The sequence below is a fragment of the Phragmites australis genome, chromosome 6 (genome assembly GCF_958298935.1).
Source record: "Phragmites australis chromosome 6, lpPhrAust1.1, whole genome shotgun sequence".
NCBI lineage: Eukaryota > Viridiplantae > Streptophyta > Magnoliopsida > Poales > Poaceae > Phragmites > Phragmites australis.
In genome coordinates this window covers 22,194,273-22,216,519 of record NC_084926.1, presented here as the reverse complement: position 1 = coordinate 22,216,519, position 22,247 = coordinate 22,194,273, and the positions used below count along the sequence as shown (strand labels likewise).

The window sequence follows — 22,247 nt, the reverse complement described above, 5'->3', positions numbered from 1 at the left end:
TGTCAGATCCCTTCCATTAGTTCTTGATAGTGGCTTCACTCTTAGACTGAATAATGTAGTTTATGTTCCTTACATGAGAAGGAATCTCATTTCAGTTTTGATGTTAGATGATGATAATGAAACAACTAATGTATCCTAACTAACGAGACCAAGAGATGTGGGGGTCCCGTCCCCATACGCGCCACAATCGGAGTCGAGAAACGCTATATAAATAAGGAGGTCAGGTGCCTAGCGATGCTAACCAATCCTTTGAGGTTCTAAACGTCCTAACAAATCCTTCCCGATCCTAACGCGGTGCTGAATCGACTTGAAGACCGCCGCCATCATCACCATCGTGCCGGCCAAGTCTGCATCGACATCTTCTTCAGGTCGACACTGCATCAACTTACTGTACATCGACAACACCTATCCGATCAACTCTTGATGGCGTCACCGAACGCAGGATAGACTTCATACTTCCGCAATTACGTGTGTTTGTTGTTAGGGCTAATGATTATGAGTTAAGACCTGTATTAGCTATAACACTTAGATGACATGTAGTGCACCATTAGTGTAAATTATGAGTAATCTTAACGTGGTATTTTCCTATACAAATCTTTTTGTTTGTCTGTCATCTTTTTTAGGTTTGTTTGATCACAAATACGAGGACTGAATATACAGGTGGTGGCAACGACTGTATGGATGACCAAATTGTAGATTAGGATTCTGTGCTAGGGACTATACGCTGCAACAAAGATGTTCCACAGGGAATTGATGGTACAATCACGACTCATAAGACATTATTCCAGGATCTTTTCCTTAATAGATGTGTATAGGAACGAGATTGTGTGCACCAAAGGATGATGTTCTTGTTCAATGGCCTACATAAGAGATCAACGAACAAGAAGAGATCAGGGTATTCCACCTAAGTGACAAGTATATTTAATTCCTAGGATTAATCTTTACCTTATTTACTTATTAACATGTAGATCATCTACCGATCTGCATGATCAACTAGCTACATGGTTACGACATATCCTCTACCCTACCTTTTAATCATTGTTATCCTTATTAATTTCAGCATTATTTACTTGTCACATTTAGCTCATGCACAAAGGTTTTGACTTCCGCTTATTTCTATTTAAGTCTCTTCTCAAGAATACTCGAATTGCTTCATTACTTAACTTAGTAATAAGACTTTTGGAGCTTCATCAACTTTTGATTACTCAATAATTTTGAGCCTACAGTCCAAGATCCATTCTCATGTCAACTACCATTTATTCATATCAATTGTTTTGAGGTTCACAGCACAGTGAAATGTAGTTTTAGTTTCCCACCCAATTCTAGGTTGAGCCTCTAAAATGCAGAGGAGCCCATTAAGGTGAATAATTAACCAATTGCTTTATCTCATTAGCTCAATTTTGGGATGTTACAACCGCTCCCTTCTTGTGTCCGACAATGGATCCATCTCCCTCAGCGCTCCCCTGGCCGAACCTCCTTGCCGGTGCGGCGGCCGCCACCCCGCTGCCTCGTCGCTGCCCACTCATGCCACTTCTTGAACCTCTCCTCAATCCCCCCTTTAATTCCCATCACTTCCTCCCCCGCCACCCCTTTTGTCTCCCTCCTATCTAGCTTGCAGGATCCATGGTGGAACCCCCGTCCGAGCTCCTTCCGCTCCTCGGCCTCATCATCATGCTACTCTTCCTCATTGGCTTCACAGCGGCCAGCCCATACATTGGCTTTTTTGGCCACCCCATTAGGCTCCTTGCCTCGCTCTTCTCTGTGCCGACCTCCCTCCTCTACCTCCTTCTGATAGCCCATAAACCTCCCCTCTTCTCCTCCTCGTCAAGCTCCACCCAGCATCCCTGCTCCTCCTCCTTCCCCTCCTCCCCTCCTCCTTCCTCGCCCATCCTGGACCTTGGCTCATTGTTCTTGATGTCCTCCTCCTATCCCCTTTCTGGTCCCTCGTCATCGTCGCTGTCATGGCAGAATCAGCCGCGGGGATTGCCCCGCTCTAGTGGAGTTGATGGCTGCACTTTGGCACGATCCTCGCCATGCCCTTGGCGCTCCAGGTCTTTGTTGATACATATGATGCTGGCATTGGTTGGGCTGGCATGGTGCCCGTGATGGTGATGTATGAGATGGTGGCCAACGTGGTGTTGTACATGCACTTCCGTGCACTGCACGGTAAGCTCGTCGGGGAGATCTACAACTAGTTGGCAGATATGTATGTCTTTGTGCCATTTGAAGACAACAAAGATTGACATGTCATCTTGGTGCTCATGGTGTGGCCACGATTGGTTATCGTGGCAGCAAGCAGCGATGAGTCCATCCAAAGAACAACTTCGAGTTTTTTATCCTGTTATGTATGTGTATGGGTATGAGTATGGCCTTTTGTACAACAAGCTTATGTGATTCACCTTGAATGCAAGATTACTATTCCGTTGCAAAGCACAGGTATTTAACTAGTTGATCCTATTAATTTCTAAGTTATTGTATTGCATTTGCAAAATTATTATGTTTTTAGCACATTCTGCACACCACCAACATATTTAACCTCTTGAAGAACCAGTAGGGTTTTGTTGCCAAATGCCACACAAGTGTTGGCTGGGATCAAGGGCCGAGAGCTTGAAATGTTTGAGTTTTAGTAGCTGAAAGTTGAAATTTCTATCTAAACCTTCAAATTCTGACTAGAAAATTCAAAACCCTGAGCAGGAAGTATTCAAATCCTCTTTGTTACAAGTGAAATTCTCTTTTTAAAACTTGAAAGACCACATTTCTGATTTGATAAATGCAAAGTCTTGAGTTGAAAGTGTTGAAGGCCCAACCATTCCAATTTGAATGTGCACATCCCAAGTTGAGGAGTGACTTTGGGCCATACACTCCTTGACGAGAAGCTGAAAAATCTTATTTAGCACGTGCGTGCGAGCTCGTTACCTCGCATTCTCGTAATCGATTCACAACCATTATCCGTTCCTTTCCTGCCTCCCAAAAATAGAAAGAGAACTCTCCCCCATTTTCTCCTATCTTCCATTCGACCCCTTGTGACAGTCACTGCTCCCAAATCTGTCTGCCTCCATTTGCTTAGCCTTTGCCTCCTGGCCTACCTCCTTGTCGGTGACATGGGAACCAAGGGTCCCCGAGTACCGAGGCCAGGACAGCAGAGTGCCACGTGACGCCATCCCTTGGGGATTATCTCCCCGAGGTCCGAGAAGTACAAGTTCCAGGAGAGGGTGCTCGGGACCATGAACAGTGGTCCCCCGAGTACCCAAGTTTCCCGATGACCCGAGAAGGCCAAGTTTCGGGAGAGGGTGCTCGGGGCCATGAACAGTGGTCCCCGAGTACCCGAGTTCCCCGATGACCCGAGAAGGCCAAGTTCCGGGAGAGGGTGCTCAGGGCCATGAACAGTGGTCTCCGAGTACCCAAGTTCCCCGATGACCCGAGAAGTCCAAGTTCCGGGAGAGGGTGCTCGGGGCCATGAATAGTGATCCCCGAATACCCGAGTTCCCCGATGACCAGAGAAGACCAAGTTCTGGGAGGTGGTGCTCGGGGCCATGAACAGTGGTCCCCGAGTACCCGAGTTCCCCGAGGACCAAGAAAAGGAATATCTGGAAGAGAGTGCTCGAGGCTATGAACAGTAGTCCCTGAGCACTCACAGTTCGCCGATGACCTAAGAAGTCCTTCATCGGTGGTCCTTACAGGGGCTCAGCGGTGAGGTGTCAATTGGTGAGAGGCCTGATGCTGCATTTAAGAGGGCATGTGGCTTGTCATTTCGAACCACTCCCCCCCCACGCCTGCTGTTAGCCCCTGCCACTCCCTGGCAGGAAGGCATGGGGACATTTAATGCGACGGGTCCCATCGTGCGTCATCCGACGCGCCTCGGGATAACGTCGCAGGGCTCGAGGCATATCGCCTGCCGCTCTGCTGTGTCAGGCTCGCTCTGATCGGGTGGGCACGCGGGGTTGCTCGGTGGCTGCCCGGTGAGCCCTTCCCGCAGCACCCGGCGAAAAGCAGGATGATGACGACAGGACCGGAAGGGGGCGCGTTTTCAACCCTCCCCGTAACATCAAGCTGCAGCCCATGATGGTTGCTTTACATTTATGGCACCTTGGAACTCGCGCCTTCCTTTCTGGGCACGCTAACCACCTCGACAGGGTATAAAAGAGGGGCGCCCCCCCCCCCCCCCCGCCCCCGGAGAAGAAAAACTCGACAACTGAGAAAGAGGAGAGACACACAAAAGAACAACTCTCGAAAGGAGCTTCAACGCGGACGGAACTCGACTAAGTCTCTCGAGCTGAAGAAGACCGAGACAAGCTAACGAAGCTCTAGACTTAGACAAACATCCTTGTAGCACAAGAGACCCTCAGAGAGGCATTCCCTAAGCATTTATAGCATACACACATGAGTAGGGTATTACGCTCCGTGCGGCCTGAACCTGTCTAAAATCCCATGAGCATTTATTTCCTCCTGCATCCGAACATCCCTTCCACCTGCATCTCATTTACTTCCATCTATTTCACGTACGAGGTAGATTCAAAATCATCCCCTGACCGAATCTCAAAGGGAGTCCCTCCGGATCCCCGCTTGTGGAGTTCATCCTCCGACACTCCTCCTCCGGCCTCTGTCCTTCCGCCCTCCGCCACCAGTGATGCTACACCATGTCGTGACTCTCCGCTGCCCAACCACATGCCACCGCCAGCCTCCAGTGTTGCGTGCCACCTCTGAGGAGGCAAGGCCGCACACCACCATTGGAGTAGATGGCCCTGCTGCCCCACGGGGTTTAGGTGAATGGCAAACCCTAATTTGTCCTACATCTTGATTAAATCCTTTCACTTGGAATTTTCGCACTTGAAAATTTTGACTTGGAACTATCCACTTAAATTATTTGACTTGGAATTCTTCACATGGAAGTTTTGAGTTGAAACTTTTCACTTGGATTTTTTTAAAAAAAATACATGTCAGGTGCACACATGCACGCACACTATACTCACAATCACACCAACACACGAGGGTGCGTTATAGCATATATCCAAACAAGATCAGATACATAACCTTACATACGCTTTGATCACTAAATAAATTCATATATGTATATACTATTTCTCTCAGTATTTAATCATAAGAAAACACGGGCATCCATACCGAGTCTAAGACTCGAACTCGGTTGACAAGTTCCACCACAAAGATTCTAACCAACTGATTTACGCTCAGTTCGCCACTTGAACATTTTCTTCATTTCAGTTTGACTTCTCGTTTCCGTTTGGTTTCTTGTTTCGATTTGACTTTTTGTTTCGGTGTTTATCTTTTCGACATCATTTCGTTTCAGGCTGATTATTGGTTGGACTTAAGCAGGGAGGGAGGGAAGTGAGGGAGACAGGAAAGATGAAAGGCTGCGTTTGGTAGGTGGAAATTTAGATTAGTTGGAATCATAACAATCCCAGGAATCTTATCCTTAGGAACGAGATAGTCATTAATATAACATTAATTAGTTTGGTTTAGTTTGTTAGATTACGAGCGAATTACTGGGAATAGATGATTATGACGTTTGGGTTGCATGCACTAGAATCTAATTAATCAAACTCGTATATGATTGACTGCAACAACTAAGCAGAAACCATTGCCGCCATGCCAGCATGAGTCGTATGCCGAGGTATGAAAGATGAAGACAATTAAGTTTCTCATCATTTCCAGGTATGAAACTAAAATAGATATCACCAATGGCAAGTTGGGATTCTCCACACTGTCCATCTACAAATTTCGAATTATAAAAAATAAGTGCAATCAGGTATACATGTACAGTTGAAAGGCAAACTTGGAATAAAGGAAAGCCTGCATGCAGTTTAATCTTGCGCATGCACAGAGAATTGATAGCAGGGAATGAGGAAAACATGCATGTAATTTCAACAACGTCAAAGCTTTCCAATCAACGCACAGGCACATATATATCAAATTGATGTGACTGATGTACTAATGGAAGCTTTTGAACCAACGCACATGCACATGTCTAACATATGTAAACATGGAAGATGAACTCACCTGGGATGGATGAAAGGAGCGATCTTGCCCAGTTATTGTGCGGGGATTAGGTGACTCAGATATGCTAGACCTATATATAGAAGGAGGAGAATAGATGAAAGCGCGGGAAAAAAATTCAGTGGAGGGGATTCGCGCGCGCGCCCAGTTTTGGAGCAAAGAACGTCGCGAGGAGATTCCGCCGCCGTATTCGAGGAAAGCAATGTGTTTCTATGGTAATCGTAATTCCACGAATCAGCAAAATCTTGTTACATCTGTAATCTCTTTTTCCTCCTTATGATTACTAGGTAGTTTAACCAAACACGGTAGTCAGTTCAGATGGACCCAGGATTACTGGGAATCCAAACAATAATCCCCGTACCAAACACGGCCAAAGGGGGCTCGATTCGTGGGAACGAAGGATTAAGTTGGGCCGTCGTTTTGCTGTCGGAAATCGAGTGCGAGCTGCTTTGCTCGCACGCGCATATTTCGGCCCAGACTTATGAGGCCCATTCCGGATCTATTGGATCTCCTGCTCCAAAAGGCTTGACCAGCCCACGTTCAGCCCGTGCCAGGCTGGACCCACTTCGTCTTCCCACCGACCCGTGCCACGTGGATCCACGGAAAAGCCGTTACCCCCCTCCTCTCAAAAAAATTGTAAAGAACCAGAAAGAGAACGAAACGCCGTTTTTGCCTCCCCCCACCCCGACTCCTCGGCGCGTCCTCCGCGTATCGCTCGCTCGCCGTCGACGCGGCGCTGCCCAGCCCCGACGCCCGTCGAAGGCCCTTCGCGGCCCACCCGCCCGCCCACGGAGGTAAGGTAACCGGCGCCTTTCTCGATCGGTCATTTGCCTCGCCCTGATCGGCAGGGTGAACCAATGCGCCTAAGGCTTCCTTTTTCCTTTCCTCTTTGGTCCGGCTAGGTTTCAGGTTTCTTGAGATTTTTTTTTTCCTTTCGGCGATGGGGATTCACCAATTTTTTCTCGATTTTTGGGGTGTGAGATTGGCTTTCGCTGTCCCTATGTCTGCGTTAGTTTGGCTCTACGCGCTTTGTGCCGTGCTTCACGGACTGTTCATCAAACCACGTCCCAGGACGGTTTCTTGCCCCAAGATCGCATTTTGGTTCTGTTTTCGCCCTCAAGGATCAGAAGTGAGTTGTCGTCCACCATGAAGATTTGTGCCTCCATTTAATTCTCCCTTCTTTTGCATATAATTTTACCTGGGGCGGAACTATTACAGTAGATTGTTATTGCTACTTATTTTTCTTGTTCTTCGTCCCATACGCATTTGCTTTCCCTTTTCCCTCATTTGCAGTCTAGGTTCCTGGCGTACATTGAAGGCTTTCTCCTCCTTTCTGTGGCGTGTTCAAAGTTTCCTTTTCTTGCAGGGTCAATACTCAAAATGTGCTGGCAAAACTTACTCAGTCTTGCAAGCTGTAGATCGGATACTCCATTTTCTCTGTTTATCTTCTTGGGGACTAGACTGATCCTTTCTTCTTGAACTTCGAGGTCTGGAATTCAGACTGGGTAGTGGCACACTGGCACATAGCACTCTTTGCTATATTTACTTATTCGTCGTGTTGTTCGATGATTGTTTATTCCCCTTTCACTATGTTCTATCATGCAGTTATTAGGAGTTATGTTTTTTTCGCTTTGCTTTGTTAGATTGGAATTGTAATCGTGTTCTTGGGCCACGGTCCTCTCGCTTCTTTGTGCGCTGCTGGTATCAGATCGGAATATACCTTCTTTCTTGTGGATGAATGACGTCATATTTGTGTTTCCAGGCATCCTAGATGCTGTGATCATCCAAACCTGTCGTACATACGCTACACATGTTATTGAGAAATCAAATCTCTTACATACTAGATGCTTTGATCAAAGCGAAAGTTAAGATTAGAATGCAGTAAATCAGATGCTAACACGTTGGTAGCAATCTACTTTCGGTAGTTTTGTCCTTTGTGTTCCCTCTTCCCCTGTTATTCTACAGTTCCTTATAATCCTAAGGAAAAAGTCCAAATTATTTTCTTGAACTATTCCTAGTGTCCAGATAACCCCCGAACTTTAGAAACGTTCAGGGGGTTATGTGATCCGGTATTTAAAGCTCAGAGGGTTAAACAAACTGTTTTGAAGTTTAGGGGGTTATTCGGATACTAGGAATAGTTCAGGGGAGTAATTTGGACTTTTTCCTAATCCTAACTTCAGTTCTCTCCAGTGAGATACAAATGCAGCTCTCTTGCTTTTCTACCAACAAAAGCAGTCCTTGCATAACCTGGATTAATGTTAGCTTCTACGTTTTTTCCATACATGTGAAGATTTAGTTTCTTGGCTTCATGTTTGGTATTCTACTTAGCTTCTCCAACAGACAAGTAAAGTTTACTATTCCGTGTAACAGTCAAGTAATCCTTGACTGTTTTTGTGGCTCTTCATTGTATATAGGTATGATAATTTTGGTAATTCAAGTGCATGGTATTTGCTTTAATATCCTTTTCTTTCTCTTGCATGTAGGCTATGAGTTGGAGAGGTTTGAAAGTCTCCATATTGTCTTTAGCAAGGAGATGAGTTAAAAGTATCACTTCTTAGTGCTTTGTCGTGATTCCTACTAGTTTTTTCCCGTACTGGATTTGCACCATAAAATTGAACTTTCAAGGAATCAAAGGTTGGTTCTTTGAGTTATAACTTCTTCAGATGAATGAATAAAAAGAATGTTTGAAATAAACTATATCTAATTTCTCTCGTCTTCATTTTTAGAGCAAGGATTGGCGCTTGGGAATACAAGCAGAAGTAACTCGAGGTTTTAATTTATAATGAACAATTATTGAAATTTCTTCATTGCTTTGCTTTATGGATTTTGGTCCTTTTTGTTTTCATTTATTCTTATCTTTTGTATTGCAGGAATTGGTTCTTTTAGCTCGTGATTAAAAACTCCACCAGACATGGTAGCATCTTTAGACAATGTGAGAGGCTTGACTTTGGCCATGTCATCTAGTGCATTCATTGGTTCAAGCTTTGTGATCAAGAAAGTTGGGCTGAAGAAGGCTGGGGATAATGGGGTGAGAGCAGGTTGTGCCTCTTCTAACAGCTATTTAGTCAGGATGAACCCTTGATCTTGCACATTGTTGTTCACATTGAGCTTTATATGAATATGACTCTTAATTCTTAATGGTTTCTTACTGTTGTATATGATGTCTTTTGGCTTTTATATAGTATTACTTGTCGGAACTTCTGATTTCTTATGCACTGATGCACTGCAGCTTCTGGAGGATTCTCATATTTGCATGAGCCATTGTGGTGGCTTGGAATGATAACTAGTAAGTGTGGTTAAGATCATGTTTTGCATGAATTTAAATCACTATCATATTCGTACATAGTAGTCGAAGTTAGTTGTATACATGTACTGCCAATTTGTCCTCCTCACAGTTTTACTTGTTTTTTATGTTCTAGTGTTGATTCTGTATATAATTGATATGCTTTGGTTTCATAATTGCCCAAGTTGTGCCATACAACTTGAGTAAGTTAAAGTTTGATTATTAGTATTTGGAAAAATAGGGGGTGCTTATATCTTCTGATGGCGAATTACTTAAAAGTACTTGTGAGCCATACGTTCTACAAGTCTGGAGCATTACAATGATTTATTAATCAATTTGCCTTAATTATTTTAATTTCAAATTGAAACGGAAAGGACACCACTTTCTGTAACACTAGTGAAGTTTAAAAGGACATTTCTGACAGTTAAACTTGCATGTGTTGCAACATGATTTAATGATGATATAGAAGCTACACTCTCTTTACTCATCTTGTTTTACTTTGCAGTGATTCTGGGTGAGGTAGCCAACTTCGCAGCATATGCATTTGCCCCTGCCATACTTGTTACTCCTCTAGGAGCTCTAAGCATCATATTTAGGTAGCAGCCTTACCTTCTTCTTAAATTTCCTTGCATCTCATAGTATACGTTCCAGTTTAATGTTTTGCTCATGCAGTGCAGTGCTTGCGCACTTCGTTCTGAAAGAGAACTTGCACATCTTCGGTGTTGTTGGTTGCATACTGTGTGTTGTTGGCTCCATTGGTATAGTTTTGCACGCTCCAAAGGAAAAAAAGATCGATTCAATGAAGGAAATATGGCATCTTGCAACGCAGCCAGGTAGCTAACTAATTACTACCTACTCCTGTCAATACAGAGCTCAGTAGTATTTCATGCTTTATTGATGCTAATGGTGAATGGTGTGTTTAATACAGCTGTTTGGTATTTCTTGACTTGACCACCGATCCTCATCCTACTTAAAACTGCTACTATGGCCATGGCAAAGTTGTGCAGCTTTTGGTCAAAATATCTGAACATCTAGGATTACATTTTTAAGAAATTTTTTTGAGCATTCAACCATGCTCCCAAAGTCCCACGTCTTTCCTGATGTGGATTTCTAACGGACTGTTGTTCACAAATTCAAGTACAAAAGAAAAACATGCTTGTCCTTCATAAATATAGAAAAAAATTACACTGACCCTTTGCCTTCTTCCTGTCTGAACTTGTTCTGTTTTTGTGGACACTCCATATTGACATGTAAACAAATTTCTGACTAACAGGCTTTATTGTTTATTCATGCGTGGCGGTTGCTTGTGTTCTTTTTTTGATATTCCGGGTTGTTGAACGCTCTGGACACAGGAAGATGCTTGTTTATATTGCAATCTGTTCATTAATGGGATCTATTACGGTACAGTAGAAGTGCATCACCTTCAGATTAAATTATTAAATGAAATCAATTATTGATATTTTAATTAACAGAATTATATGATTGGGACAGGTTATCAGCGTAAAAGCAGTTGCCATTGCCTTAAAGCTATCATTTACTGGATCAAATCAATTCATCTACATCCAGACATGGTTTTTCATAGTTGTCGTCACTATTTGTTGTTTGGTGCAGTTGAACTACTTAAACAAGGTAACCAATCATAGTATTGAGGACTTCTGGTGTAGATACATTCTTCAGAAATTGGTTTTATTTAATTGGAGCAATCCAAATATATTAACCTGTTCTTACTGATATATGCCTTATTGCATTGCACAGTACTTTTAAGAAGGTCAATATATGCACGTTTGCTTGGTTTATTTTGTTATGCATGTTTGTCCATTGGATACATATTATGCATTAACTTGTAAACCTGGTTTACTTGTCAATTTCATTTCATCAAACTGATAAAATAATCGCTATAACATGTCATTTGAGCATATCTCATGATCTAAGTCTTAGTTTCCAAACCTAATTTTCTTCCTTAAGTATTATTAACCAATTCTCTGAGCAAGCACACTTTCAAATTGGCATATATTTTTAAGCATGTCATTGGTTCAAATGAAAGTGTTGCGGGAGCTTTCTTTGCACACCTGGGAATAGTTCAACCTTTCTTGTAACTCTTGCTAGTTGGTCATCCAACTATAAGTAGAACAAGTTAATAATTCATTTTAAAGATAGAAAGAACCAAATATTTAAAATAATAATCAAGATGACATAAAAGGCAGAGGGAGATCTACTTTGAACTGTGTTCAGACAAGTCTTTATTGTGTTCTTTTTCACCCTCTTGTTAAACTTTGTAGGCTTTGGACTCGTTCAACACGGCTGTGGTTTCTCCTGTATACTACGTAATGTTCACCATTCTTACTATTCTTGCTAACATGATCATGTACAAGGTGATTCCATTGTCCACTTGCACGTAATTTTTACATGGTATATCGATCATTGTTTTTTTCATTATTATTGTCAACTCGCTGAGAGAAGTTGCATGCCAGTGTAAATATTGACTGACAATAACTAGAGAATTTTTTCTCAAATCAATGGTCAAAGTTAGAGAAATTTGACTGCACGCTTTCTAGGACATCATACATTTATGAAAAAATTGTTTAACAGCATGTCTTGTTGCACCAGGGTTAAATTTAGGATGGAGGATTATTCCGTGCAAATGCGAATCTGGCAAAAATCTGATATTTGGTTGTCATGATTTTCCATTCCAGGACTGGGACTCGCAAACTGCAACACAGATTGCGACACAGCTATGTGGGTTCGTGACCATTGTCGCCGGGACTTTTCTACTTCACAAGACTAGGGATATGGGGAATCCCCCACCACCTGACCAAATTTTCCTAGAAGAAGCTAGAGAATGTGCTCCCCATTCAACCAACTCTAGCTGAACATCTAACATGCACTAAACATGATGTTATCTATCTCAAAAAAAAAAAAATGATGTTGTCTCAGAACCTCTATAGATTCAAGTGGAGTTTTGAGCAATCTGGTGAACTTGTAGATATATCATCATTTAGGAAAGAGTGAAAATTGGGGTGCTGTGATAGATTCAATCATTGATGACATTTTTCTAGTAGTAGGACATGATGAAGTTGTACCTTTTCTGTACCACAGAAGTGTATGGAAACAGCAAAGTCTTGTCAACATATGATTCCAATGTAGATGGATAGTTAACCTTATATTGTCCCCTATTTCGAAATTCCGGTGAGCATACTGTAGACGTCCAGGATCTTGTTTCTCTACTTTTTCTTCCCTTACCCTTTGTGGTCCAAATTATTATATAGAAAAAACCTAGGATAGGTTGCTTGCAACTGCTAATACCAAATGAAAAATGTACATTCTACAAGCTCTGTTGCTTGCATGAGGCATCGTAGGCCTGCCGCTCGGCGTCTCAGACCTCCCTGTCGTCGCAGGATGTCAAGCTTCGAACATGAGCCGGCTCAGTGAGACTGTGCTTGACTGACCATTATCACCGTGAGAGATTTGGTAAACTCTTTGGATCTCTACACTGGAGGTGGACCTCGGCTAGACATAACTTAATGTGTGAAGCTTTAGCGCTCGGTAGGCTTTCATATGCGGTGACGTGACGACGGCGGCACTGGCACCATGCGTGGTGGGTGGGGTCGGCAGCGGGGCATCAAACTCGGACTGTAGCACAGTGGTGGGAGTCCTGTTGGAGACGGATAGGCGGGTGGGGCGGGGGAGCGTTGGGTTGTATTGTTCTGTAGGAAGAAAATAAATAAACGCTGTCCAATCGTGAATCAAGGGCTCAGCTTCGTCAACTGAAATAAATGTTGTTTTCAGTTGTCTGAAGAATAGAACGTCTACATGCCTAAGTGGAGGAAGAATCAAACCGTGGCGGTGGCACTGTGGAACAAAACATGGATGAAGGGCCTCCGGAGAATAGCAACGAGAGAGGAACTGGGACAACTTGTGATGATCTGGGTGAAGATACAAGAGGTATCCCTAACTGATCAATTAACAGATGACATACACTGGACCAGAACAAGCGATGGAGGTTACCAAGTCAGCCTATGAGACACCGTTCCTGGGATACCTATGCGACGGCAGAATGGAACCCAAAGATTGAACAGAAATGCAAAGCTCCACCTGTGGCTGACCCTGGCAACACACGCTGCTGACTGCGGACAAGCTCGCCATAAGGGGATCGAATGGAAGCCCACTGTGCACACTATGCGCGACGACCAACGAAACAGCAGCAACACATATGACAGTCAACTGCTCCTACTAAAAAATGTTTGGAAAAACGTTGCAGCCTGGGAACAATCGGACAACTGGAACCACCGGTTCAGACAAACAACATATGATGCGATGGTTGTCAAAACTAATTCGGAGCACAGCTCCCACCAAGAGGAATGAAGCAGTCACGGTAGCAGGGTACACTTGTTGGAATATATGAAGGAAAGAAACATGAGACTATTTGACACAGCATATGAAAGCCAAAATAAACCCAAATAACATCCCTAAAAAGAAAATTAGGTTAGAAATCACGTTGCCAGAGGTTAGGACAAGCGCTTATCCATCTCTACGATCAACACAGCCCAATCCCTAAACAATCAAGAACACAATAAACATAAGATGTAGGTGGAGCTCTCTCTTATTTATTTCTTGATGTGTTTACAGTGGGAGACTCAGACTATTATTTACTTCGTGAGCAGTATGGCTTTTTTTTATATTTAAGATGGAAAGGGGTTCCCATTAACTTGAGACCGACACACAATCTGCGACCAATAAATTACATCGGCTGGAGTAAAGTCAGGCCAAAGTAGAAACTGAGCGATAGCTCAGTGTGAGGGTCACTGGGTTCGATCCTTCCGGTCCCAGATTCCATCCTCCCGGTCCCGGGTTCGATGTCTGAGCTCGGGATTTTCTATTCGGTTGTTCCATGGGTTATTTATAACCTCCAATGAAAGCTGGACTGTAGCAAATTAAATAGGCCCATTTTTTAAAAAAAAAAAGGAGTCAGGCCAAAGTAACACACTTCCTGGCCCAGGACTGGCACCAAATTCAGCTAGGCATATGAGCTACTTTATTACATGATCGAGGGTTATGCAAAACCCAGACATCCCCAAATGTTCACTAATTGGCCATCACCTATACGCCAAATAATCCCTTTCTTCAAAAGGTCAATCCCTTTAAGCACATTTCGCCAAACATAGGACAACCGCCAATACCAATCAAGATGATAAAAATAATCCATTGATTGGTATTTTTATCATTTCTTCTTTCATCTGATTGCTTGCCGTAATATATATATAAAGAGAAAATTTCATAGGAATTTAACTCATATATAGAATACATACAGTGTTGATTTTTTTGAGTATTATGTCTTGATAGACAATATTGTATATAATGATATGCAATATAATACATCTTGTAGGATAATAGTAGGTTTATGAAATTTAGGAGAATATTAGGAGACTAATTAAGGTCTCTCAAGCATATCTTGGGAAGTAAATTCCACAAGCTTGTCATTGACACTAAGGAGATCATCCTCCTTATGCTAGACCAAATCATTATTTTCCATTTGAGGAATGGTTTGAGAATAGTTTGCTGGCAGAGTGTCTTCTGGTTGTGCATTGAAGTAAGCTTCAATCTTATCCCCTTTAATTTTCTTGCCTTTCCCAATGGATTTGAGAGACAAAATGACTAAAATTTGGGAATTCGGCATTTGTATGATGAGTCATATATCCACACCGTTGACAAACTGGAGAGTTGTCTAATTATTATCATTTCTAAAAGGATCTTTGCATTGTGCAATTTTACTCTTGTTCCGCATGTTGGAAAATCTTCATTTTCCCTTGGATTTCCTGTTGTTCCGTTTATGGTCATGAAATTTGTATCTTGAGTGCTAACGTATACTTTAGGAAGGGGCGCTACACCCACTGGGTGGTTTTGATGATGATGATATTGTTGTTGCAATATGTGGAACTATCAATGAAAAGTACATAAAGTTTTCTCGATCGTATCTACATCTAAAATTGTGTTATCACGTAATTTCAACTCGAAGCAGATTTTGTGAACTTGAGAGTTGTAATTTGTTGCGAACTGAAAGTCCATAAAGTGAAAGAGAGACCATTCATGTTGAGTTTCGGATAGGAGTGTTATTGTTGCTCATAACGCTCCTAGAATGAGTCTAAAGAGCGAATGGATCTTCCTCCATTAAAACCCACATTTGAGATCTGGATGAAGGTGATGCAATAAAAATGAAAAGTTGCATATTTCAAATACTCATAAATAGGTTCGACATTCTTTGGTGGTAGAGATATGGTGTTTATGTACTTTCGGACAGTAAAATTGATTTTGATGTCCATGGCTCATGATAAGTAATTGTTGCTATCCAATGAAAGTTATGTGAATTCTTTTTTGGAAATGTCAGTCATGTCGCGCATGAAATGATAACATATTAATTTATTAAGAGAGTGAATTAATAGCATATTTAAAATGCTAGTCAAAACATGTTAGAAATGACAAGTGATGTAGACCTTTATATAAACTAGGTTTACCAATCACACAAAATGATAAAAATACCAATCAATGGATCATTACAATGTAACTCATCTTTTCACCATATAAACTAGGTTTAGGAATAATTTTAGAAATTAGTACATCACATGAGAGGAATATTAGTACATTTTCCCAGATTTTGGGAATTTATTGAGGCCTTAAAAAATTGCTAGAATTTGAATTTATAAAAGTAACATTCTTTGGAGAATTTTAGTTTTAATTCTACATAGACTTTTTAGGTAAATTTAATAAAAATGAGTTGCACATAGATTATGAAACACATTAAAAAAGTTTTGAAATTTTTGGAGTAGTGCAACCCATCTGTTTGGACTAGAAAAGAGGAAGTTTTTTATCCTCATGGGTACTGTTCATCCGGGACACACAGCAGCTCATTTTGTCCACGGTCTGCTTCTCTGATATGTGGGCCTGTGCCTTTCCTGGGCCCATCTGGCAGCCACTACCCCCATCTCCCAGCTTCTCGTCCATACCTGAAACCCCACCTACACAAGCAACTCTTCTTCCTCCTAATTCCCCTCACCAGTGCTGTTTCTTTTCCGAAAATTTCAGTATTTAGGACTCAATTCGTGTGCTTCTCTTGGTTTGACACTAGTTCGTGTGCCTTTTATCATTTGACATCCTGGCACACTAATTATTTTATTTTGTGACATTCTAGCACTTTCCATCTCTTTAGGATTTCCACCGATCTACTGTGACCAAAGTGCCCTCGTATCATTGCTCTATAACCTGGCGTAGCTCCCTTCTGGACCAGACCACTCCCCTCATTCGTTCCTCCCAAAAACTAGGGTTCCTCATCCTGTTCCCTTGTGGCGGTGACGGATGAGCGGTGATGGATGATTGCGACTTCAAATCTAGATCAGAGGTATGACTTCATCCTGTTCCCTCCTCCCTGCTCTTGTTTTGCTTTCCCCTGCCCGCTCTTGTTTTGGTCTGGGGGAGAGAAGAGAAACGTCGAGACGATGTTGATGCTCCTTTGATGCTGACAGGTCGCACATGTTTTGGATTAATTTGGATGAATTTTTGGTAATTCAAGAAGAAGTTGTGGTTGATGTATTCACTTGACATTCCAGAGGGGTAAATTTCTTTGCCGTGAAACATTGATGATGTCGAATTCTTGTTTATCTTTTCTCTTTCCCGTATTGGTAGATGTCGGTGGGTAAACACCGCAAGCGGGGATCATGAGGGACGCCTTTTGAGATTCGGCCGGGGGGCTGATTCTGGATCTACCTCGTACGTAGATTTAATGCGAATATGTGAGATCTAGGCGGGACAGATGATCGTCGGCTAGTGAGAGTAAATGCTCAAGGGATTTTTAGACAGGTTCGGGCCGCACTGAGCGTAATACCCTACTCCTGTGTGTATGATATGCTATTAACGCTCTGGAAATGCCTTTCTCTGGATCTCTGTGTTACAAGTTTTTTTGGTCTAAATCTAGAGCTTCGGTCTTGCTTTGAGCTTGGTGAACCTCTGCTTAGCGTGGCTTCTCTTCCAAGTCCGCTCAGCTTGTTAGACCCATTCTTCTCCGGAATGCACCCCCTTTTATCCTGTTGGGGGAGGCTTGGCGTGCCCAGAAACGGGGGCACGAGTCCCTATGAGTCATAAATGGAAAGCAACCGTCATGGGGCTACAACTTGATATTCCAGGGGTTGAAAAATGCGCATTCGGCCGGTCTTGTTGCCTATTACGCCCAATTTTAGTAGATGCAGGGGGGCCCATCGGGCAGTCACCGAACTGCCTCGCATGCCCTCTCGGTCAGAGCAGATCTAACACAGCAGGGGGCAGGCGATATGCCTCGAGCCCAGCGACGATATCCCCAAGCCGTTTCCTTTATGGGCCCCGCAGGGTGACGTGCGATGGGACCCGTCGCATTAAATGTCCCCACGCCTTCCTGCCAGGAGGTGGTAGGGACTGACGTACTCAGTACGACAGGCGTGGGGGGGAGTGGTTGGAAGTGACAGGCCACGCTCTCTCTTAAATGCAGCATCGAGCCTTCCACCGATTGACACCTCACCGTTGAGCCCTTGTGGGGTCCACCGGCAAGGGGCTTCTCAGGTCCTCGGGGAACTCTGGGTACTCGGGGACCACTGTTCATAGCCCCGAACGTCCTCTCCCGGAACTGGCTCTTCTCGGGTCCTCGGGGAACTCCGGGTACTTAGGGACCACTATTCATGGCCCCGAGCACCCTCTCCCGGAACTGACTCTTCTCGGGTCCTTGAGGAACTATGGGTACTCGGGGACCACTGTTTATGGCCCCGAGCACTCCTCCCGGAACTGCCTCTTCTCGGGTCGTCGGGGAACTCTGGGTACTCGGGGACCACTGTTCATGGTCCCGAGCACCCCTCTCGGAACTGGCTCTTCTCGGTCCTCGAGGAGAACGATCCCCTAGAGAAGGCACCACGTGGCATTCTGCTATCCTGGCCTCGGGACTCGGGGACCCCTGGTTCCCATGTCACCGACAGTAGGATTGCCCTCAATGTATGTGAGGAACCGTCCAAATAGTATTATAATTAATCATCAGAAGGATCATCATTCATAATCACAACCTCAACGATTAATCAGAATAACATTCTGATAGTACTGGCACGTGTTTTGTGCCCAAGATCAGAACACATGCATTTCCAACATAAGCAATAGTAACCAAGTTTAATAAAGAGCGAATAATTAAATCATATTACAAGTCCTTAACCATTTACAAGTTTAACAAATTACAGCAAAAGAGATCTAGGAGGATAATAAAACTGATCAACTTCTAGCCAAAAGAGAAACTACGCAACAAAACAAAAAGCTAAAGATAGCAAAAGATGGGTGAAGCCATATGCCCTTAGACTTCACCCCAAAAGTGTGATCTCCGAGTAGTTGCCTACTTAATCCCACTGCTTGCATCGGCGAATGTGATGTAGCCAAACACCGCCTCTTCCTCACCGGTAAAACATGTAAAGCAGCTGAGTATGAAGGTACTCGTAAGACTTAATCTATATAGGGTACATATAAATAACCTGACTCCAAGAATTATGCATTAGGCTATTAGCAAGAAAAAAGGCCATAAGGTTTATTAAAACATATGCGCTCGTAACCTAGACACATATGTGTGTGCAACTAAACTCAACCAACGATAATACAATTATACCCTGCAATAACCAAATGTGCATAAATGTAACTGTAACCATCATGAACATATATGTAACACGAACCATCTCCACCATGACCAACATATCCAACCACAATCTACAACTCATGTCTCTACGATGGTGCGTATGGACAGAAGACATGCTCATGACCGAGAGCGCGGCAGTTCAAACTATTTTTACACCCTGCATAGGGATACTCCTTTACCCACGTGACACGAGGACCATTCGGCTTGTGCCACCTACTAAAGTGCACACAAGAGGTACTCATGACAATCTTTTCCAATAAGCCCCAACCATTTGGATTGTGCATCGCTCGACGCGGGGATATCTAGAACTACTTTCGGAGCAAACTAGATACCCCTACAAGCCTGCCCACTCACACCGTCGATGTTTAGGCCCAAATGATCACAGCTACAAAGGCATACGGCTCGTCTTACCATGAGATCAGCATATGGTGAGTACGGTAAGTGCTAAAGTCAACGGCGACCAACAGTCGGTGCTTAAATGGTGCAAAGGGGTCTACGGTGTCCAAGTTCCTCTCCCGAACTGCCCCAAGGACTCCTCCTGAGCAGAAAACACCTCTAACACTACCCATATCTCGCCTCATACTCATCACTCATCCAACCATATCAACATCATAAAAGTATTTGTAAACCATAAGTGAGCCCTATGCTCGCGAACAACGGCATCACCGTTGCTTGACTTCTACCGAGGATCTATGCATTGCTAAGCATGTCGAACAACTCTTAAGTTAGACATCAACAACATTATCAAGGAAACAAGGATGAGGATAATCAACAACTCAAGGTAGAGGATATGCAATTCAACATAGGTTCTACCCGAATAAGCCCGACACTTGACTTAATACATTCAAACATACATAAAGCATATTTTATCAATTTAGACACCCTTCAATTGAACAAAGGGTGCAATATGCTTAGATGCTTATCTTGCTGCTCTGTTGGTTGCTTGATACTACCTGCATAGAACTCACAGAAGTGCGGTAGACTAGCGTCATCTTCGCTTTCTTGAACTATCGGATCGACGCTCTCTAAAAGAAACATGGGTGCAATGCATAATTAAACAAACAATGCAAAAAGGATGCAATATGCATACTCAAGTAATAGTAGAGTGCTACGACTCAAAAACATCTGCAAAGGATAGCTAAAGTATTAGGGTTTTGAAGTTTGAAACCTCGGGTAAGCTAACCTAGCCTCACCTTAACCTTCACAGGCTGGCGGTCAGACCAACCTTAGGGTGACAGTCAGACCGCCGGCGTGCAGAAGGTTTTGGGATCTAGTGGCCAGACAATAGGCGAGCTGGCGATCAGATCGCCCACCAACAATCAGACCGATCCAAACCGCGGTAAGACTCCCAAATACTGATATTTTGAGCTGACCTACTGGCGGTCAGACCGCTAAACCCTACCGGCAGCACCTTTGCGAGGCCGCCGACGAGAATTCCGGCGACACCTATGACAATGGAGGGCACCTATGTACTCCACTAGACCAAGGAGACATTTTACGTGGTTGTTCGGACACCATGCATGGTCCGAACACGTAAAACCCTAAAAAGTAGATCTAGATAGTTTAAAATAGGTTTCCCAGCAAAAATCGAAACGGCAGTCGAATTGAACTAGGAAATGATGGAAAGATGGTATGGGAAGGTTCACCTTGGCGTAGGGGAACTTTGTAGTAGATCAGTTTCCTCCAGGAATGCCCCGATTTCCAGATTTGGCTTCCAGAGTGGCGATGAATCTCACGAAGGGAGAAAAACGGTGAAGAACCACTTTTCGGTGAGGGGAAAGGGGGAAAGAGCTTGGTAAAGCCCTATAGGAAGCTTAGGGAAATTCCCACCTCTGATTACTGACCTTGGAAGGTGATGAACGGTGAAATCTCACTCTCTCTATGGTTTTGAGGTGTAAGAGAGGGAGAGAGTGAAATGAGAGAGATGAGGGAGAGAGAGGGGGCGGTTAAGGCCTTAAGAGGCGCCTCTGGTGTGTTTTGGTAGTCAGACCGCGTAGGGCTCCAGTTAGACCATGGGAACATATGTGGCAAGCCCACATGGCTGGACACCTGGCGGTCAGACCGTGGGTATCCCCGGTCAGACCGCGAGGAAGGTTTTGTGCTAAAATTGTCTAAGTGTCCCCTCTCACCATATTTCTTCGCTTCCAACGTACCTAGGGTTTCTCTAAGTGCCTCAAAACCATCTTTAAGGTATTTTGAGACATGTTGATAACAGGCAAACACGCGGATTTGCATGCGATGATGATTAAGCTCGTCTAATTGCATGATTAAAATTTTGGGACATGACAATATAGCCTTTAGATTATGTGTTCGATTTGGTGAGTATATCGCTAGACTATACGATGGCACTGTTGTTACAGTTTCACGCAAAGATGTGAATTGGTATGTGGATTATCGTAGTTATAGTATTGAAAAGTTGTGTGATGATATATCTCAAACGATAAGATGGGGTAGCTGCTAAGAGATCGAGGTTTATGGGACTGAGAGGTACAATGGGGATAAAATCAAGTACGGTAATAGCATGGATCTACTGCGTTCATTCTCTAAAAGGTGGAGGGCAAGTTATATGTTTCTGCATGTTCCGGTGGCTGACAAGGCTGGATATCAGGGCAGTACATCAAGTGTTACGCAAATGAGTGATATTGTGGTTGCTAGGGTAATTGTAGAAGGAGCATCATGTAGCTAGCATGGTACTACTGCCAATGTTTTTGAGTCAGTTGTTGTTATGCCAGCTGTTGAAGGGCCTCTTGTCCAAGTTGAGGACACACCAAATATTAACTGGTCTAAGCTTAATATTGTCAATATTCCAAATGGTCTAGGCATGGAGGAAGATCAAATGCATGTTCTTCTTAGTCTTCGGGTAGAGGATAAGAGAGCAGAGAAAGCTAGGGCTACAGCTAAAGCAAATATTGTTCCTAGTCATATTACATTTGATGATGAGCTTGCAAGTGCTACAATCCCAGTGAATGATGGCATTCATGGGGAGCCTATAGTGCATTGACAGGAAGGATCCACCAATGAGTGTTAACAACATGTACCCTAGTATGGATGAATTGAGGATGGCTGTCAGGCAGCATGCCATAAAGGGAGGATTTTTGAGCTAGGTACTGATAAATCATGTAAGAGCATCTTCATGGGTTATTGTACAAGTGAGGGATCCCCATGGGCTATTGTTGTAAGACTGAACCTAGATAATAAAATTATCAGTGTACTAACTACTAACTTTATGTACTTTTTATTTTTTGGTAATTTAGATTACTAATTCCTTTG

The 22,247-nt window shown here is 43.3% G+C and overlaps 1 protein-coding gene and 1 pseudogene across 9 annotated transcripts; both read left to right on the top strand.

The window, feature by feature from the left end:
• The first annotated feature begins 1,437 nt into the window (after positions 1-1,437).
• Positions 1,438-1,997, top strand: LOC133923071 (uncharacterized; annotated as a pseudogene).
• A 4,678-nt stretch (positions 1,998-6,675) lies between these two features.
• On the top strand, positions 6,676-12,476 carry LOC133922119 (probable magnesium transporter NIPA2). Of its 9 annotated transcripts, none has more exons than XM_062367304.1 (12): positions 6,835-7,141; positions 7,379-7,499; positions 8,496-8,646; positions 8,739-8,781; positions 8,883-9,050; positions 9,242-9,298; positions 9,801-9,891; positions 9,968-10,128; positions 10,569-10,696; positions 10,787-10,924; positions 11,575-11,667; positions 11,989-12,476. In XM_062367304.1, the coding sequence occupies exons 5-12, from the start codon at positions 8,924-8,926 to the stop codon at positions 12,163-12,165; spliced, it is 972 nt and encodes a 323-aa protein (XP_062223288.1). In that variant the 5' UTR covers positions 6,835-7,141; positions 7,379-7,499; positions 8,496-8,646; positions 8,739-8,781; positions 8,883-8,923; the 3' UTR covers positions 12,166-12,476. The 9 variants fall into 9 exon arrangements, with proteins under 9 accessions (XP_062223286.1, XP_062223290.1, XP_062223288.1 ...); XM_062367301.1 differs by having other exon boundaries at positions 7,379-7,517; XM_062367299.1 differs by having other exon boundaries at positions 7,306-7,517.
• Positions 12,477-22,247: the final 9,771 nt, after the last annotated feature.

Bases quoted from the DNA above. Each gene is read 5' to 3' on its own strand.
- LOC133922119 (XM_062367302.1), top strand. From the start codon at position 8,924: ATGGTAGCATCTTTAGACAATGTGAGAGGCTTGACTTTGGCCATGTCA. The intron at 10,925-11,574 runs GTAACCAATCAT...TAAACTTTGTAG, and splicing joins AGTTGAACTACTTAAACAAG to GCTTTGGACTCGTTCAACAC. The intron at 11,668-11,988 runs GTGATTCCATTG...TTTCCATTCCAG, and splicing joins CTAACATGATCATGTACAAG to GACTGGGACTCGCAAACTGC.